Genomic DNA, 21319 nt, shown 5'->3' on the forward strand with positions numbered 1-21319 from the left:
CATACAAAATATTGACACTTTGGGTCCAATTTGAACATTTTCCCTTAGGAGTGTACTCACTTTTGTTGCCAGAGGGGACAGCAAATTTACACTGTTATACAAGCTGTTTAGGGCAGCCCCTAGCCTCATAGGTCAGTTTGTATAAAGGAATGGCTTGATTGACCAGAGAAAGCCAAGCGTTTAATGTAGGAGGTGGCTGTGATTTCCAATGCATTGCTATGGATTTTTAGAAAAAGTTTTGTGTATCAGGTAAGACTTTTATCGTCTGTATAACCAAATAAGCAATGAAAAGGCTTACAGATATTAGGCAGCTGAGTAAGCGAGCTAAGGAATGCAGTGACTTCAGACCAAAAGACCCTAATAGGTAGGTGGACATGCCCAGACCATGTGATAAAATGTGCCATCTGCCAAGGAGCACTTAGAGCAAACAGCGGAGGACAATTTACTTAAATGGAAGAGAAGACATGGAGTATAATGTGAGTGATAAAGAACTTTGGTCTGAATAACCTTATCCCTGGATGAGATATTTTTGGGGACCTGTATAAGCTCTGGAATATCTGCTCTCCGTCGAGACTCTGTGAAACGAAGTCTATCAGTTCATTCTGGTAGGTTAATTGGCTCCTCTCTAAATTGTCCCTAGTATATGAATACGAGTTATGGACCTTAGATTGTAAGTTCCTTGAGGGCAAGGACTGATATGAATGTACAATATATGTATCTAAAGCGCTGCATAAATTTACCACGCAATATAAGTACCTGTAATAAATAAATAAAAAATGCACCAGCCCTTTCGCACACCACAACACATAGGTGTGAGCGTTGTGGTTCACTTCATGGCACTAAGACAGTGTAGGTACTAGGGGGCTTTAATATAACATGCAAAATAAAAAATATATATATATATTTTTTCAAAATTATCACTCTTTGTTTGTTTATAGCACAAAAAATAAAAACCACAGAGGTCATCAAATACCACCAAAAGAAAGCTCTATTTGTGGGGAAAAAGGGATGCAATTTTCGTTTGGGTACAGCATCGCACAACAGTGCAATTGTCAGTTAAAGCGACGCAGTGCTGTATCGCAAAAAAAATGGCATAAAGGGGCAAATCTTCCAGCCCTTAAAGGAGTTGTAAAGGCAGAAGGTTTTTTATCTTAATGCATTCTATGCAATAAGATAAAAAAAACTTTTGTGTGTATCAGCCACCGCAGCACCCCCTAATTACTTAACTGAGCTCCATCTCTCTCCAGCGGTGTCCATGAATGTCGAGGCCGTCCGGGACACTCCCCCTGATTGGCTGAGACACATCAGCGGTGCCATTGGCTCCTGCGGCTGTCAATCAAAGTTAGTCAGCCAATCAGGGGAGAAAGGGGGCAGGGGCGGTTTTGGGTTCTGTGTCATGAGCTGTGAATCGGTTCCAGTGCCCCCATAGGAAGGGAGGGCCAGGAGCAGCAAAGAGGGACCCGAGAAGAGGAGGATCTAGTCTGCTCTGTGCAAAATCAACTGCACATAGGAGGTAAGTATAGACTTTACAATCACTTTAAGTGGTTGGTTAAAGAGGAACTGCAGTCTGCTCACATAATTTGTAATAAAAACATCTTTGCCATTCTGAAGCTTCCCTACAACCACTTTGCATATATATAGATATATGTATATATATATATATATATATATATATATATATATATATATATATATATATATATATATATATACTGTGATTCTGTACTTGCCAAATATGCTGCAGAAATCTCCCTCAGTTGAGTCTGGCTGCATGGATTTTAACAGTGGGCAGCTGAAACTGCTGCCTGTTCACTTCCTGGATTTACACAGACACACCTCCAGCTCTGCAGCTCTCATTGGCTCTCTTACGACTCCCCCCTTCCTTCCTGGCAAACTCTCACAAGAGTTAGAGCGAGAGAGCTGTGCATGATGTCATAAGCCTAGGCTTTTTACCAGACAAGAAACAGGAAGTGGACTGTATAAGGTATTTACTGGCAGAAAAAAAGGCTTTACGGTCTAAAGTTAAAACAACAAGGGCAGAAGATTTAATGGATGGAAAGTTGAAAAAATGACTGAAGGTCGGCTTTAACATGTCCCTTTGTGGAAATGGCTAGATAACTAATTCAACTTGATCTCTACAGTATAAGTAGTAACCTTTTCTAGGTGTATATTTACTGTAAAAGGTCCATCTGAGATCAATGACACCATAGACACAGTTTAACATTATTGGCTACTTTTGTTAAGACTTGTTACAAGTGTGATGAAGAGGTCAGTAATATGAATGGTAATTGCTAGGTAAACTAAACCATACAGACGCAAACCTTAGCAACAAAATAACGACCTGTTTGTCTAGTTTAGCTTTGTTATAGGTGACCAGAAAGTGTGTCCTTCAAAGGAAAAGGTCATTGAGATGTATTGTGGTAACCTTTCAATGGGCTAAATTAGCACAGTGTAGTTTGTTTGTTTTTATTGTAGATTGTATAATGCAGCGTGTATTCCAAGCACTGTCCTGGACTTGACGTTGGCTCCGCTTTGGCTTGGTAATACAATATGGAACTTAATCTGCGCAAACGCATAAGATTAGAGAAAATGGCTAGATTGAGTGAAGATCTCAAGTTTATGTTCTCCTGTGCACTGCTTCCTGGCAACTGCTCATAGAGGGTTTGAAAACCAGTTTATTTTCTATTGTTCCCCCCATGTGATAAGCAGCACTAGTAACATTGGCAATATACTCAACAATAGTGTAAGCACATATTGGTTTAAGAAAAAAATAGCTCCATAGCTCGTCCACAAACATGCCCTCAGCTATATCACTAACCTTTTCTCAAGATACCAGCCAAACTGTTGTCTTCAGTACTCCCAGGACCTCCTGCTCTCTAGCTCTCTTACTGTATCATCTCCTGACATGGTCACCTCCGGGACTTCTCGAGAGGCTCTCCCATCCTCTGGAACTCCTCATCCCAATTTGTCCAACTGTCTTCTAATCTATCCACCTATAGCCACTCCCTGAAAATGCGCCTCTTTAGAGAAGCCTATCCTGCTTGAAGGGCCTGGCCATTGTACAATGGTCGCTCTTTCACTTCTCTCACTTCCTTCTCCCCACTTTGATATTTATTTTGTTTGTCACTTTTTTGTATTTTTTTGTTTGGTGTTCACATTTGTCACTCTGTTATTAGTAGGGTGTGGGTCCTCAGGCCTACTCTGAACATCTTGGGATGGGGGTGGACATGGTTCACCCTCTGTCATGGGGTCTTTCTTCAGGGGAAAAAACAAACAAAAAAAAAAAACAGTTTTTTAGTTTTACTTTTGTCATCGGGTCATCCCTCACAGTTATTACATGTTGTATCACTTGACCCTCCCTGTAAGCCCTTGTACACACAGTCGGACATTCCGACAACAAAATCCGTCGAAATTGGTGTTGCATACACACGGTTGGACAAAGTTGTTGGAAAATCCAATCGTTCGTAACGTGATGACGTTATTTCGTTATGATCAGACTACGTTCAGGCTAGTAGCCAATAGCTTTGGTCTAGGAATTTGATCTGAGCATGCATGGCACTTTGTCCGATCGGAATTCTTTGCAAACGATCGGACAAAGTCCGATTGGATCATGTTGTCGGAAAATTTTATAGACCAGCTCTAAAACTTTGTCGGTCGGATATTCAGATGGAAACAGTCCGATGGAGCCCACACGCGGTCGGATTATCCGACAACACGGTCCAATCGGACATTTTCTGTCGGATAATCCGACTGTGTGTACAAGGGCTTAGAATGTAAACTCTAATGAGCAGGGCCCTCTGATTCCTCCTGTATTGAATTATATTTTAATTGCAAATAAAGAGAGCTGTGCAAACTGTTGGCGCTATATACAGTATATCGCGTATAATGATAATATAATAATAATAATGGCTCGTCATTCCTTTGGTGTCAGTACTTGTGTTAGTGTGGCTACGTATGGCTAAAATGTGGGCCTGTTGCTTTATTTGCATAGTAGGAATAAGTTAGCACTAATGATTTGTGCTAATTCTCCGACTGCCGCAGGATTTGTTACACATCTTACTTTACTCAGACGGCAGGCTCTGGTTAGTGCTGAACACCCAGTGCTGAGGCTTGTAGTTCCAGGTGCAATACACTTAGTACACTGATCACTGTGGGTTGCTTACTTGGCATCTCCTCCATTCATAAAAGGCATTGTTCATTTTAAATCAGTGCAAGGTATTCTGTGATTAGAGGAGGTGTGGATGAAAGGCAAGTTCTCCCCTATCCCAATCACAGAGGACCTTGTATTCATTTAAAAGAAGCAAGGGTTTTTTTTATGAATGGAGAAGATGCGGATGAATTTAACAATCTCACTTCTTCCAATTACATATGGCCTTTCATTCATTGAAAAGGAGCAAGGTTTTTGTGAATGGAAGGAGCGCAGATGAATGAGGTGATTTAGAAGGATTTGTGTTGAGAGAGGGGAAGAGGATGTGTGTAAGGAGGGTTGATTTGGGGGTTTGTGCTAGAAGAGGCGATATGGTGGGGGGAAAATGGTGCTAGGAGGGACATTTTTTGGGGAGGGGGATTTGTACTAGTAGGGGTGAATGGGGGAAATATTGGTAGGAGGGGACTTTTTTTTTGGGGGGGGGGGGATTTGAGTTAGAATGGAGATGGGAGGTATTTGAAGTGGGGAGGAGGGGGGTTAGATGTGTACTCGTAGAGGAAATTTGATGATGGATTTGAACTGTAGAAGATTTGTGCTAGTTGTGTTTTTTTGGGGGGGCATTTGTACTGTGGGGATCTCAGCAGGGGAGGCAGATTTGTTCTGAGAGTAGGGAGAGTTTATGCTTAGAGCATAAGCATGCAGATTAGTGCTCACATTTTTTTTTTCTTGGTGGTGGGGGGGGGGGGGTTGCTTACACATAATGCTCATACACCTTGGGGGGGGGGGGCACAGTTTGGCATGTTCGCCCTGGGCTCTAGAAGAATTTGTCCAGGCACAGAGCCCAGGCACAGAGCCCAGGCACAGAGCCTAAGCACGGGACATTCGGTATCAACAGGATACTGCTGCCTGCATTGGCCATGACCCAATTATAACTGAAATCAGGTCTACATTCAAATATTTTCTTATATGTATGTTGTCTATTTATCTTATTGGGGAAGGATGAATAATGATTAATACAAGGGCTGAAGCAATCATTGGGTGGAGGGGGAAGCTCTGTATGGGGGGCTCTGTACTGGGGTAAGGATGGGGGGGGGGTTGTAGTGAGGAAGAGGTGATGGGGGAAGGAATTGGAAATGAGAAAAGACCTAAGTACTGGGGGGCGGTGAAGAGCTGTGTAGTGGTGTTTCTTCCAGTGACACCACTGACACAGTGCCATTTTTTGCATCCAGTGACACCACTGACACAGTGACATTTTCTCCTCCCAGTGACACCACTGACACAGTGACATTTTCTCCTCCCAGTGACACCACTGACACAGTGACACATTTCCTTCCAGTGACACCACTGACACAGTACCATATTTCCTTCCAGTGACAATACTGACACATTTCCTTCCAGTGACACCACTGACAAAGTGACATATTTCCTTCCAATGACACCACTGACACAGTGACACATTTCCTTCCAGTGACACCACTGACAAAGTGACATATTTTCTTCCAGTGACACCACTGACACCGTGACATTTTCTCCTTCCAGTGACACCACTGACACAGTGACATTTTCTCCTCCCAGTGACACCACTGACACAGTGACATTTTCTCCTTCCAGTGACACCACTGACAAAGTGACATATTTTCTTCCAGTGACACCACTGACATGTGACATTTTCTCCTTCCAGTGACACCACTGACACAGTGACATTTTCTCCTCCCAGTGACACCACTGACACAGTGACATTTTCTCCTCCCAGTGACACCAATGACACAGTGACATTTTCTCCTCCCAGTGACACCAATGACACAGTGACATTTTCTCCTTCCAGTGACACCACTGACACAGTGACATTTTCTCCTTCCAGTGACACCACTGACACAGTGACATTTTCTCCTCCCAGTGACACCAATGACACAGTGACATTTTCTCCTTCCAGTGACACCACTGACACAGTGACATTTTCACCTTCCAGTGACACCACTGACACAGTGACATTTTCTCCTTCCAGTGACACCACTGACACAGTGACATTTTCTCCTTCCAGTGACACCACTGACACATGCCAATGCCACTGACTCTGTTGACACCTAAAGCTGGACATGGATGACTGAAAAAATGAATGAAAATTCAAACAAAAATGTAAATGTTCTTTTGATCTCGCATTCGATGAGACAATAATTGTATCAGAAATTTTCCAGCGAATGTCAACATTTTTCCAATCGTTTTTTTTTTTTTACCTGATTGATTTCTCCCACTACTACTCCTACTGCTCATGCGCATTTTACTTTACTTTTTTTTCCCCAAACAATTGACCCACAAATTATTGGAAAATAGTTTGTTAAAAACAAACAAACATTTCCAACATGTTCGCTTGTTCATATTTGATCTTGAAATGGAAATTGACAGTAAGCGCACTGTGTGAAAATTGAACAATCGGTCTAACAACTTGATTTGTTATGTTTTTTTTTTTTTATCTATTTATGGCCAACTTTACATTTTACTAACATGACAGAAAATTGTGAACTACTTCTAGTATTACTGCTTGGGGTTCATTGGAGATTGGAAGCAGAATATCATTCCCCTCAACCTCCTGAAGGGGGAGCCAGAGAGACCGCACCCGAGCTCAGCCGAACACCTAGACGGAAAAAGCCGAAGCGACCTGGCCAGGTATCTCTTACCTGTGAGACCACGTGGGAAGAGGGCGGATCCCACCCATCCCAATGACAAGTCAGCAACCAGTGGTAAGGCGCCTAGTAGGGGCGCAGCCTGCCTGTTATTGGCTCACACACAGGAGTGCAAAACAAAAAAAGAGGCAAAACCGGCCTCTCCCTCCCCTCCCCCACCTTGATCCTCCTGCAGAGAGTGCAGGTCCCCGGGGTGTTCTATAGGTGGAGGTGATTCCAGGTGTAGGGTGGTGGCGTGTATTGGGGGGCTTTTCTTTCACTTTTTGGGGGAAGGTGAAAGGTTTTTTTTTTGTCTTTTTGTATATTTGTTGTCATTTGTGTATTTGGAACACTTTGGACTCGTCATGACTGCGGCTTCCCCGGATTACCTGGTGATCCTCTTCACTGGAACCGCCGGGGCCAACTGTGCCAAGCTGGGCTCCGATGAGAAGGAGGTCATCCAACTGCTATGGAAGGTGATAGACCTGGCCAACATGAAGGTAAGTACCCATCCCGGGGGGAGGGGGGCTCTTCACACCTGGGCCAGCACAGAATCACACCCTTTGTTTGTCTCCTAGGTGGGGGAGCTGCACGATGTGAAGGTCAGACCCGATCACCTGGAGCTGACAGAGGAATGCAAAGAGGCCAGCAAGATCGAGCCTGAGAGCCTGTACATGGCTGCCCAGCTGGAGCAAGCCCTGCAACAGGTGAGACCCCCCCCCCCCCCCAAATTAAATGTACATACTTCATGCCTGTACCCCCCAAATACATATACTGCACCTGTACCCCCCAAATACATATACTGCACCTCCCAAAACACTGCTCATCTGGAGTCTGAATACTGCACGCCTGGACCCCCCAAATACATATACTGCACACCTGTGCCCCCCAAAACACACTTCATCTGGATTCCAAGTACACACTATGCACCTGGACCCCCAAATACACATACTGCACATCTGGACCCCCCCCCCAAAACACACTGCTCATCTGGGTTCCAAGTACACATAATGCACCTGGGCCCCCAAATACATACTGCCATTCTGGATGGACCCACCCCCTCAAAAAAACATACTGCTCATCTGGATTCCAAATACATGCTGCACACAAGCACCCCCCCCCCCCTTAATTTCACACTGCTCATCTGGATGCCAAGTACACTGCTCAGTTGGAGTATGATATACTACATACCTGCTCCCCCACATACACACTGCTCAGCTGGACCCCCAAATACATATCACATACCTGGATCCCCCCTTTATTACAGTCTATAAAGCTGAACCCCTATGATTTATACACCGCTCAGCTGGACCCTCCCCAAAATACATGCTGCACACCTGGACCCTCCCCAGTACACACTGCTCAGCTGTGTTATTTAGCTGGACCCCTGAATATACTGAATATATGAAAACTTGTGTGTAATATTGAATACCTTGATAACTAGACCTATAAATTGTCATTTTTCTGCACTTTCATATCTATCAGCTTAGTAAGCTGAAGCTAGAAGATGATTGGTTACTATGTTCTCCAGTGTGATAACATTTTCCCCAATGGGTTTAGTACTATGTGTAGGATACTAAGAGGTCACTAGATCAATATTTTCATAATACTAATAATAATAATTATAAAAAAATATATAATATTTTAGCATTGTTTTTATATACAGTATCGCATCTTGACATCTTGAATACTAAGGGAATTACTGCTTTTCACCTAAGATTTTTTTTTTTTTTCCAATTGAATCATGTTGAAAATGAATGGATCTTTAGTGAAAAAATACTAATGGCTCCCTAAAAGCTTTTCGTGTGTGTGTGTGTATATATGTATATATGTGTGTGTATATATGTATATGTATATATATATGTGTGTATATATATATATATATATATATATATATATATATATATATATATATATATATATATATATATATATATATTACGCACACATACTCCAGTTTTTTGGTTTAGTGTCATTCCACCCACTGAAAGTCATTAACTAAACAGGTGGCTTGGGTTTGCTCAACTACAGCTGTGGCGTTCTCCGCCCATAATCCGTCTGCTGGTAGCTTGTAATCACACAAGGGCAGAGATCCGGGTGGTGCAGTTCCTGGAGAAGGAACCGATTTTTTTTTTTTTTTTTTTTTAAACACTGACTCTATGTAGGAAGTAGTCTCTACCTGCTGTGTAGAGGTTGGGAATTGTCCTCCCTGTTGTCTTGCCTTTGGCACTGTAATGAAGTCCTACTATGGATACATTATTATTTGTGTATCAATCTTCGTCTTCTTATGAGTTGTTACAAAGAAACAAAACCTTCATATGGTTTCCAGGCTTTATAAAATATCGAGGTGTTTTAGGCCTGATCAAAATGGGTTACTAGTAGAAATGAGAGCAATGTATAGATTCTCTTTTGCCGTGTTTATCTTTGCTATGTCAATGCTAATTAAGACACACCAGGTGTTGTCACATTAACCCTCTACTCCCCGTGAAGCAGTTGCCCACAAAAGCTGCAGTACATGACTGTATCCTATGGTTTTAAAACCTGCTTGCTTTTTGTTTTGATATATTCTTAATTTTGGAGCGATAACAAAAATATTTGCATAAATGAATCTTACTACAATGTTTTATTTCCTGCTGCTGAGTGTAAACTTGTGTGGGTTTAAAGTATCTGGTGTGTGTGTGTGTGTGTGTGTGTTATATTTAAGAGCCCATGCCTCAGTTCACATTTACTGCGGTTTTGAAATCTTTCAACTTCATCTGAAATCGCACAATTCCAAAGCCAGTGTGAATTTAAAGACATCTGTGTGGCTTCATGCAGAGATGTCTATGCAAGTTGCACACAAAATCGCCAAAGTAGCGCAGGAACTACTTTTTCAAATTGGTGCAGCACCTCAAAGTCTGCGTTGCTCCGTTTTTTGAACAGACCAGTTGTTGGCACTTGGCTGTGACTTGTAATGCAATTTTACCTGTCAAATCACATGACGTATCGCTCCAATTGAACAGGGGCTTACACTGATGCATTTGAATTGATGGTGATTATTATTACTATTTACTATGTGATGGTTTTGCACAGAGCAGCCCCGAGCCTATTCTTCTTGGGTCTCCCGCCATCATTCCTGGTCCTGCTCTTCTTTGTGCCTCTGTAGTAAGCTGGGTTCTTTTGTGGCACACCTGCAGGTTCAATACTCCGTCTGTGTCCATAGACAGACAGCTCTGCTCTCTTGTCACAGAATTTGATTGACAGCAGCAGGAACCAATGTCGTCCACTGTTATCCATCAGGCATGTAAAGAGGGCTGCTGCTCTTGTGCTTGGGGTTTTTAACTATAGAATGCATTAAGGGAAAAATACTTTTTTGCCTTTAGAACCACTTTAAACATTAAGTGTGCCTGTTTCCATCTCGGCACTAGTGGTGTTTGTATTTATAAAAACAAAATAAATATATATATATATATATATATATATATATATATATATATATATATATATATATATATATATATATATATATATATATATATATCTATATATATCTATATATCAAAACATCTGTCTTGGTTTTGTTTTCATACAAATTTTGTGCATTAGGTGTAAAGAGGTCAATGGCAGCACATTAGGTGCCTTGCTCAATGGTTAACTGTATCTGCTCCAAATATTTTAATAAAAAAAAAACACATTGACATTGCACATCAAATATCTTGTCACTGCTCCAAAATGCATGTTGATGCACGACAATCCAGCTAATACAAAAAAATGCTTCTCTCAGCATGTACATAGATGTAAATGGACCCTTTTAAGGAAAATATGTGTTAGTGCAGGGATCTCCAGACTACAGCCTGTGGTCCTAATCTGACCCACTGCTAGGGTCACTGGTGTCTTCAGTGTGCACTAATTGAGGATTGGGGTCAGCAGAGGCTTTATGGTCTCCATTTCTGATATAACGCAGGGGGGGGGGGGGGCTTTGATGTATGGGGGGACCCTGATGGGGATTTTTATTTTCCAGCCCACAATATGTGTATGTATGTGTTCTGAAAGGTGTGTGTGTGTGTGTGTGTGTATACAACATTACTCTCATACAATTGTTAGGTAATTTGTGTCAGCTATTGTTTAATGTCACGGATGATGAAAATGCATGCTGGTATTTGTATCTTCACAACAGCTGAAGGCTGATAATACATAACCTTAGTTACTATCGTAGCCTCTTTTAGCCCAGTGCTGGTACATCCAGTAGCCATTTAGTTTAATTCTTTAATTATGACACATCAAAGGCCTAAATAGGCTTTTTAATGATGATGAGACACTTTTTTTTTTCTGCTGAGTCAGGATTTGCATATAACTTTACCTGCGGATTGCTCTTGGTTTCTTTTTTTTCTTTTTGTGATTATTTGGACTTTTGGTTTTACAAAGGGTTTCTTCTGCTCATATATTTCTCATTTTATGTCTTTGACTTGCCCAGGTTTGTTGCAGGTTTACTTTAGTGGCTTGGTGGCAGCTGCAATATTCTATTCTGGAAGGTTGTCTTTAAAGTGAACTTGTGTGGATAGAAATTTGGAGGTATCTGCTGGTTATCCTCCAGGTCTGTCATCTTGATCCTTCCCTACCCAATAAACCACTGAGCCCAACTACAAGCATGGAGCTATTGAAAACCTAAAAATCTGGACTGCTTTCCTACAAACTTGTTCCAACTCAGCTATTCTCTAGTTTAATAAGGACACTTGTTTTGTGAAGGTGTGTGTTCTGGAGATGTCCTTTATCCTCATCATCCTCGTTTTACTATATAGTGAGTTACTGCTCCTGAACAAGATGAGATTAAAGGTTCCTGGTTAGTGACACCCTAAAGCGGGCCATAGATGGATCATTTTTTAGTTTATTTAGTCAGAGGATAAAAACATCAATGCGATTAAGGTGCATAAAAGAATCCTCCCCACTGAGACATTATATTCTGACAACCAGATCTGCCTGCTGTCAGAATACACTTAACAGTGACTGTAGTCCCCTATGAACAAAGATTTTTCAACAAGCCCATTTGACAGTCTATTGTTAGTGGCCACACAGATTGCAATTTGGCCTGTCCCCACTGAACCGGTTGCACTGCGACTTGTCTATAGCCAGCTTAACCGCTTCAGCTCTGGAAGACCCCCCCCCCCCCCCCCCCCCCATGACCAGGCTGTATTTTGCGATAGGGTGGCACTGCGTGACTTTTTTTTTTCTCCCCTTTTTCTGCTATAAAATATACAAAAAAATTAATTTCTACATGAATGTAGGCCAATATATATTCTGCTACATATATTTGGTTTAAAAAAAAACAAACAACCCAGTGGGCGTATATGGATTGGTTTGCACAATAGTTTTATAGCGTCTACAAACTATTGGATATATTTTATAGAATTTTTGTTCTTGCTAGTACTGGCGGCCATCAGTGACGACTTCTAGTGGGACTGCAATGTATTGGACACTTTGGGGATCAGTGGCACTAATGCAGTTATCGGTACTAAAAAAAAAAATATGCACCATCACTGTCTGGGAAGGAGGTTAACATCAGGGGTGATCAAAGGGTTAACAGTGTGCCTAGTCCAGAGTTTGTGTACTATGTGGGAGGTGCTTTTACTAGGGAAAGGCATTGATCCAGCTTCCTGCTTTTCAAAAACGCATTATCCATGCCCTCCCTACTGACAGAATAGCAATCTGCCCTGTTTACATAGGCAGACTGCTTTTTCTGCTTCTTTAACAAATGAACAGCAGGTGCAGGTGGACAGTCTGCTGTACCCAGTGATCTGCCTGTGCATAATCAGTGGGAGCGAGCCGCCGGCAGTGCGCATTCGCTCCTGCTACCTGTAAGTGCGGCATCACACACACACACCCACGTGTGTGTGGTCCTGCACACAGGGGCCACCCCGCAGCAGTAAAACTGCTATAGGTATATGTAAGGACTCCTGCGCTGTATGAGGGGAAAAAAACGAAAAAAAAAACAATCTAACTAGCTGGGTGCTGCAAACACTTTGAGTTGCACTCTCATATAGGTGTAAATTTAGTAATAAAATAGGTGCTGCGCTCCCACGAATACAATAAAAGAAATGGAAAAAATAAATCCCACAAAAATAAAAACCTAACTTGGATAATGTAAAGTAAGAAATCTTATCAAACTTTCAAATAAAGTGTTCAAGTGCATAGTAATGAATAAATAGAAATATCATATAGTAGCGTGATAAACCACAAAATTGATGTGTAAACAGCAAAAATTCCACTCGTGCTGTGGTAAAGCTAGTGATAAAACAAACTAAAGTGCATATAAAATTGCTAATAACAAACAATATTAAATTTAGAAAATGTGGTAGTCCAATGGTGAGTGATAGTGAAAAATATCATGAACAGTCCAAATATAAAGTGCAATTGTGCATTCACTGTGCAAAAAACTTTCTCCACTTCAGTGATGTCCACGTGTTTTCACTAGGCACATTTCGTAGTAGTAGTGTGTTTGTTTTTTCTCCATTAAGGGGGGCGTGGCAGGGTGGTGTTCCCCATGCCTACATAATTGTGCTAATCCCTCGTTCCCATCTTTAAAACTTGGGAGGTATGCATATGTTATAACTTTAATCAAGAAGACTGGACAGGGGGGAGGGGGCATTCTGAAGCCCTTGTATCATTAGGACAGCCAGGTAAATGGAAGATATCAGCTTGAGCAACGTAGTTTAACCTACAGTATATATTTTCTTTAACTGGCATGACAGTATGTTCAAGTTTAGTTGTTCTTAAATTTCACATGCTGCAGGATAGCAGTGCAGATAGAGACTAGGTAGAGATTTATGTTGCTATTGTTTGAACTGAAACCTGCACCAGAGCCTATACCTTCAGGACAAGTCGGCAGTGCTGTGTATTCCCAGGTGTTTTGTTTTTTAAGAATGACCTCATGAATAGTACCTATTGGGTATGTAGTATGTGCATAATAACTGCCTAGTAAGTTTCCACGCGCCTACACCCTTCTATGTAAATATAATTTGGGAAGAGAAGCCTGTTTCTCTACTGTCACTGTTGTTGTAGGATAGGGACAACCTGCATCTGGTGGCCAGCAATGTGACAAGTGACAGTCCGCATCCGGTGGCAAGTAACATGGCAATTAACGTGACAGCTGCGTCTGGTGGCAGGCGAGGTGGCAAATGACAAGCTGCGTCTGGTGGCAGGCGAGGTGGCAAATGACAAGCTGCGTCTGGTGGCAGGCGAGGTGGCAAATGACAAGCTGCGTCCTGGTGGCAGGCGAGGTGGCAAATGACAAGCTGCGTCTGGTGGCAGGCGAGGTGGCAAATGACAAGCTGCGTCTGGTGGCAGGCGAGGTGGCAAATGACAAGCTGCGTCTGGTGGCAGGCGAGGTGGCAAGTGAGAATCTGCGTCTGGTGGCAGGCGAGGTGGCAAGTGAGAATCTGCGTCTGGTGGCAGGCGAGGTGGCAAGTGAGAATCTGCATCTGGTGGCAGGTGACGTTGCAAGTGAGAATCTGCGTCTGGTGGCAGGTGACGTTGCAAGTGAGAATCTGCATCTGGTGGCAAGTGACGTGGCAAGTGAGAATCTGCATCTGGTGGCAGGTGACGTGGCAAGTGAGAATCTGCATCTGGTGGCAGGTGACGTGGCAAGTGAGAATCTGCATCTGGTGGCAGGTGACATGGCTAGTAACAAGTTGCATCTAGTGGCAGGTGATGGTGGCAAGTGGCACTCAGGGCTCCCACTGATTCTGCATTATGTTTACTTAGAGCTCAGAATGTCCTTCAAACTCTTATGAGAAGTTAAGAAGATAAATGGTTGCCCTTCATGCGTTCTCCAGTCTTGAGATAGATATATCTATAGATATAGATTTTTTTTTTTTTTTTTTTTTTTTTTTTTTTCCTCAACTTGCTAAACCAACTGAATTTCAGTACTTGTATACTTGGCTTTAAAGTAGAACTTGACTAGTAACAAAATATGAAGAGGCAAGCTATGTTTGTTCTGCAATAACATTTACCTGCTGCTTGCAGTCTGCTATTCTGTTGAATGCATGCAATGCCTGCTCAGCATACTGATAGCCCAAAGCCTGGAAGATTAAGGGGAGAATTAACATTGCTGGTGAGGGATATAACTCCTACATTGTTAAAGTTGAGCATATTTTTTTTGGGGGGGGGGGGGGGTTTAATTCAGCTTTAGGCTGCCCATACGCTAGTAGATTTTGGAATGAATGTTCCTGCAAACATTCAAATAAAAATTCTCATCAGTAAATCTGATGACTTGGCAAACGTCATCAAGACAATACTTAAATACTCAATTTTGGAGTGACTGGATCTTCCTGGAACCAAAAAGCACATTCACTGTTAGAAATTCTTTTTGTTGACAATTTTTTTAATTGCGATCAAAAATGGAACGAAAGCTGATTTGACACCTATTTAGAAAATTGAACTAATGCTTTTAGAACACAAATGTTACTGTTGTATGTCCACCTTTTTAATAAATTCTCCTCGTAGAGTTTGAGTTATTGGGTAGGTCTTTTGGCAGAATTGTTGCAAAAAGCAAAGGTTTTCTGTGTTTTTATGCAGGAGTTAAAGCTATATCGATCAGCCATAACTTTATGACCCCTTTCCAATTATAGAGTAGGTCCCTGAGCCTATTGAGGAGGCATGAATCTGAAGGCATGTTGTGTTATCTGGTACCAAGCTCTGTAGCAGATCCTTTAAGTCCTCTAAATTGTGAAGTGGCGCCTCCAAGGATCTGACTTTTCTAGCACATCCCATAGATACTTGATTGGATTGAGATCTAAAGAATTTTGCCAACATCTCAAAAATTGTGTTCCTAAAACCATTCTTGAACCATTGTTGTGGCAGGTTGTATTGTCCTGCTGAAAGAGGCCACTGCCATCAGAATACGGTTTCCATGATTACATTTCACAATGTTTGGGTAGGTGATGTGTCAAAGTAACATCCACATGAATGGCAGGATCAAGGTTTACCAGCAGAACATTGCCCAAAGCATCATACTGGCTTCCCTTCTTGCCATACACTTTGTGCCATCTCTACCCCACATAAATGAAGTGGAGATATCTGGCCATCCACATAATGGAAAAGAAAATGTGATTCATCAGATCCGGCCACCTTCTTCCATGGTCTAGATATGATGCTCACATGCCCACTTGTAAGCACTTTTTGCAGTGGACACGGGTTGGCATGAGGACTCTGACCAGCCTGTGGCACTCCCATACACAACACTCTGCAATGCCCATTGGCTCCAGGGACAACATGTTTACTTGCTGCCCAATATATCCCAATGAATTTCACATCATTGTAACTTCTAACATTGATAGGTAGGCTGTGGCCCACTGAAACATCAGTGAATAAAGCTTCTGCCTATAAAAATACCCATGAGTGCCCTGACCTTTTTGTGTTCTGCCCTGACACCCCCCCCCCCCCCCCCCCCATACATGCAGGTTAGCTTGGACACAGGCTGGTGAAATCTGGTTAGGTTTCTATATAGACTTGTTTTATTTACCTTTGTTTTGGGTAGAATAGGGAAGAGTTGATATCCCTGTTGGCTATTTGTTTTTGTCTATGCCCCTGCTGGGAAGATTCACACACTTTATCTGTCCTGATTACTACTATCACTTGGATAGAAAGTAATGGAAAATCCCCACATTTACATTTGTAACTGGAACACAAAGTGATGGGATGTCTACCAATGGGAACATTTGGTCCAGTGACAATTAGGTGTGAGTCTACCCTCTGTCTCCAGGACAAGAGGTGAATTGAGTATGAGTCCTCTAAATATGAAATTCTATATAGATGACATTCTACTCCCTTTATATTGAGCTTTGTATTGACCACCTGGATATATACGAAATACAAGTTTTAGCATTAATTATATGTTTAAGTTCAAGGGAAATGTCTCTAATGGGACACACATGGGCAGCCCATAGATGCTACTCCTTTCCATTTTTTTTTTTATTTTTTTTTATTTTTTTTTATTTTTTATTTTTTTTTCCAACCAGCACATTACAAATACAATACAAACAGTCTTGCTTTTCCCATCCACCCATTTGAAGTGGATGGGGGAATCCTCCCAGCTGAGCCTTTGTGTTCTGATAGTGGTGAGACTTCTCCCGCCGCTTCAATACATTGATCAGCGTCGTGGCATTGTGGAAATTTTCCAGCAGGGCAGTTGATTGCTAGATCAAACTCTATACAACCACCCTGCCCACACATGGATTGAAATTCAGTCAGTGCCTGCTAAACCGGCTGAGTTTTATTCCATGTATGGTTGGCTTTAGTCTTAGCAATTCTCTGTTCTAACTCTGTCCTTGGTTTGTACAGCACTATAAAAACTTAAATCCAGTGATAATGTGGGATGATGTTTGATGGCGTGAGTTCAACGTAAGCCAAAAGTGTAACTATTCGCCACTGGGAGGTGTGGACAATTTTGTGCAGTTTAGGGAAGGACAGTGGAAGATGTTCTGCGATCTTCAGACATTCCTGGCACTCATCTATCAAATGGAGGATAATTATTGGACAGGGTTGTCTCAAATTTAGTGCCAAGGGAAAGTCTCCTTGTCCAGCTGGAGTATTAAAGAAATGCAATAAAATGTGAAATTACCATGCTCAGGTAAAACAATGTTTCTTGCAGCTACCAATCTAATTTGTTTTTTTTCCTGGATTACTGCTAATTTGGAGTGAAAAGTATTTGATCATTATCTGGACCGTTGTCTAAACCTTCCTGAGTGGATTGGAATAACCATTATTGCTCTAATTCCTTATTCTGAGAATGTTTGTTTGTTTTACTACAGTGAATATAAAAAGTCTACACATCCCTGTTAAAATGTCTTCTTTCTGTGATGTAAAAAAAAGACAATATAATAATTTCAGAACTTTTTCCTCCTTATGACCTATAAACTGTACAACGCAGTTGAACAAAAAATTGAGTTCTTTTTAAGTTGAGGGAAGTAAAAATAAAAAAACAAATATGGTTGCATTAGTATGCACCCTCTTAAAGCGGAGGTCCGCTCACCGCTGCAAAATTAAAAGCCAGCAGCTGCACATACTGCAGCTTCTGGCTTTTAATAATAGGACACTTACCTGTGCTGGAGTCCAGCGATGTCAGCACCGCAGCTGATGTTTCCATCAGCTGTCGGGTGCATGCCATCTCCATTGCATTTAAGGGAACCAAGCAGTGTAGCCTTTACAGCTTCATGGCAGGAACCCTACTGCACGAGGCTCGGCTCCTCACTCCTACTGGCCTGGCGGCCGGGGAGGGAGCCCCAGTGATAATGAAAATACCTGCGGCTGAGGCTCCTAGAACTTGAGACAGGATACCTGTGAAAGACCAAAAGGTGGCAAATATGGCACCGGAGGGGGTAAGGAGCACAATGAGTGCGAGTTCCACTTTTGGGTGGAACTCCCCTTTAAACGAATAGCTTTTTTGAAGCACTGTTTTTATCACAGCACTTAGTCTTTTTGGGTATGAGTCTATAAGCATGGCACATCTGGACTTGGCTATATTTGCCCACTCTTATTTGCAAAAACATTCAAAATCTGTCAGATTGTGAGGACATCCCCCTGTGCGCAGCCCTCTTCAGACCCCACAGATTTTCAATCTGATTCAGGTCTGGACTCTGGCTGGGCCATTCCAAAACCTTTAATCTTCTGGTGAAGCCATTACTTTGATTTTGGATGTATGCTTTGGGTCATCCTGAAAGTTTTTTTTGTGCTAGTATTGACTGGTATTTGGAGCTATTCATAAATCCCTCTACATTGACTAAGGCCCCTGTTCCAGCTGAAGAAAAATGGCCTCAAAGCATGATGCTGCCACCACCATGCTTCATGGTGGGTATGGTGTTCTTTTGATGATGTGCAGTGTTTTTGCACCAAATATATCTTTAGGTATTCTGGCCAAAAAGTTCAACCTTGGCTTTATCAAACCATAACACTTTTTTTCCCACATGCTTTTGGGAGACTTCAGATGTGTTTTTGCTCAATTTTGCAAGGCTTGGATGTTTTTCTTTGTAAGAAAAGGCTTTCATCTTGCCACTCTACCCCATAGCCCAGACATATGAAGAATATGGGAGGTTGTTGTCGTCTTTACCACTAAGCTGGTACTTGCTTTTTATTCCTGCAGCTTCTTTTAATGTTGCTGTAGGCCTCTTGACAGTCTCCCTGACCAGTTTTCTTGTTCAACAATTTTAGAGGGATGTCCAGTTCTTGGTAATGTAATGTCACTTTTGTGCCATATTTTCTCCACTTGATGACTGTCTTCACTGTGTTCCATGGTATATCTAATGCCTTGGAAATTCTTTTGTACCCTTCTCACTGATACCTTTTTAACAATGAGATCCCTCTGATGCTTTGGAGACTATCTGGACCATGGCTTTTGCTGTAGAATGCAATTAAGAAAATGTTAGGAAAGACCTAGAACTACTGCACTTTATTTGAGATTAATCCAAGGTACTTTAAATGATGGCGGGTGTGTACTGACTCCCATTTTAACAAGTGTTTGAATGTGATTGCTTAATTCTGAACACGGCTACATCCCCAGTTATAAGAGGGTGTACAACCACATTATTTTATTTTTACCCCCTTTGAAAGATTTCAGTTTGTTTTTCAATTGTTGTCCTTCCTTCCTTCCTTCCTTCCTTCCTTCCTTCCTTCCTTCCTTCCTTCCTTCCTTCCTTCCTTCCTTCCTTCCTTCCTTCCTTCCTTCCTTCCTTCCTTCCTTCCTTCCTTCCTTCCTTCCTTCCTTCCTTCCTTCCTTCCTTCCTTCCTTCCTTCCTTCCTTCCTTCCTTCCTTCCTTCCTTCCTTCCTCAGGGGTGTGTAGACTTTTTATATCAAAAGATTCAGGAACCAGATTTGAGGCACTTGGACTCTAGATGGCAGCTGGCTGTGCATGCCTCATCTTCCTGCTGTATGATCACTTTTGCTGGAAGGTTAAAACCTAATACACATGGACCAAATGCTGGGCAACATCGGCTGCTTCAATAAAAACTTGCCAAAATTCGGCCCGTGTATGGCAGCTGATCGGACAGAAGCTGGCCGTTCAGCTGACTCCTGTCAAAGGGTCATGACCTAAAATGCTCTGCTGACCGGTTACTGATCAGCAGTGTAAGCCAATGACTGAGCGCTGACCAGGGTGTTCAGGTGGGCTTCCCCCTGTCAGAACACAATAGCACAGCAGGGGAGATAGTTCAGCCCCATACATGTGGCAGAATGTCGGGACGACCAGTTAAGAAAAAGTTCAGCAGCCAACCAACTTCCAATTGGCACTCTCAGCCAATAGCTGAGAATTGATCGGCATGTTCTGGGGCAGAACATAACAGCTCAGTGGGGAGATCGCTGAACTTATCTAGCATGTAGTGTGCACCCAGCTTAAGTATAGTGTTTTTTTTGGTGTGTATTAGTCTTAAGGGAGGTGGCCATTCAGGTATTAGCTTGTCTTAGGGGAAAGGAAAGGCATAATCGCAATCCCATTGGACAATCTGTTCTATTGATCTATTAATCCCCCTGAGCAGGCACACCCATAGATTGTAGAAGGAGGCTTGTATGCATGAAATTGGTCAATTCATACATGATACTATGGTGCGCACCATCAAATGATGGTTTGCTTGACCTAAAGTGACTTGTTGCTAGAATAAAAACCTGCAAAAAAAGCAATTCCTATTGTCACCCACCCTGCAGACTTTTGCTCCTCATAAACTAAACTAAGCTAAGGCGCTCAAATTCCTTCAACAAACACAATCGTGGAGGTGTTGAGTCCTGTGCTTCCAACAATCTATCTTTACATCACAGTATTGATGCAGGGGCAGATGGATGGGACCAGGCATCTGACACACAATTAAAAATGCATCCAGAACAGATCTGCTCTGTGTTTTGTGGTGTGAATAATCACTAAAAAATTGGATTGCCTTGCCAGTATTTTGAATATGGATTTTTGGAATGCACATTTTTTCATTACAAGAAAAGCTCTCAAAAGAAAACAAATGTAACCACCACATCAGACTAGTAAATTGCAAATACAGTAAAACCTTGGATTGTAAGCAGAATTCGTGCCAGAATCATGCTTGTAATCCAATGCACTTGTATATCAAAAGAAACTTCCCCATAAGAAATAATGGAAACGCAAATGATCTGTTCCACAACCATTTCTTCATAAACCCTTCAGTTTATAGTCCATATAACAAGATGTGCCATGTGGTAGGTTGTGTAACCATAAAATATCCATCCACAAGGGGATTAGAAGCAAAGTCGGGCCCTCCCAGTTGTCCTTTGCTACGCTACTTAACCACTCCTACGCTCATATCTCCACCACATAAAGGCTAATCATTCTATAGTCCAAGATAAGAACTAGAGGGCTTTTTGCGATAACTTGGCAAGTATGCAGAGGATGTGGCACAGGTCTGAATTTCTGACAGATCAACTTTTATCCGCACTTATCAAAACCAGTATAATAACATAACATGCTACCCATGGTATAAGAAACAGACCAAATAAGAGGTTCATTGTTGGGCTTTCCATGCACTTTAA

General features: G+C 42.0%; 1 protein-coding gene across 7 annotated transcripts in view; it reads left to right on the top strand.

Annotated features, from left to right (window-relative positions):
- Positions 1-6925: 6925 nt before the first annotated feature.
- ESRP1 (epithelial splicing regulatory protein 1) overlaps positions 6926-21319 on the top strand; it is a 104010-nt gene continuing 89616 nt past the window's right edge. For 2 of the 7 annotated variants that reach the window (XM_077493045.1, XM_077493048.1), the window contains exons 1-2: positions 6929-7307; positions 7386-7514. In XM_077493045.1, coding sequence (XP_077349171.1) covers positions 7173-7307; positions 7386-7514 — 264 coding nt within the window. In that variant the 5' untranslated portion in view covers positions 6929-7172. Of the gene's footprint in view, positions 7308-7385; positions 7515-21319 lie in introns of all 7 variants that reach the window. The other 5 variants (XM_077493047.1, XM_077493051.1, XM_077493046.1 and 2 more) reach the window with 4 other exon arrangements.

This window comes from Lithobates pipiens, unplaced genomic scaffold (genome assembly GCF_037356315.1).
Source record: "Lithobates pipiens isolate NorthernLeopardFrog02 unplaced genomic scaffold, aLitPip1_a1.2 Scaffold_19, whole genome shotgun sequence".
Lineage (NCBI taxonomy): Eukaryota > Metazoa > Chordata > Amphibia > Anura > Ranidae > Lithobates > Lithobates pipiens.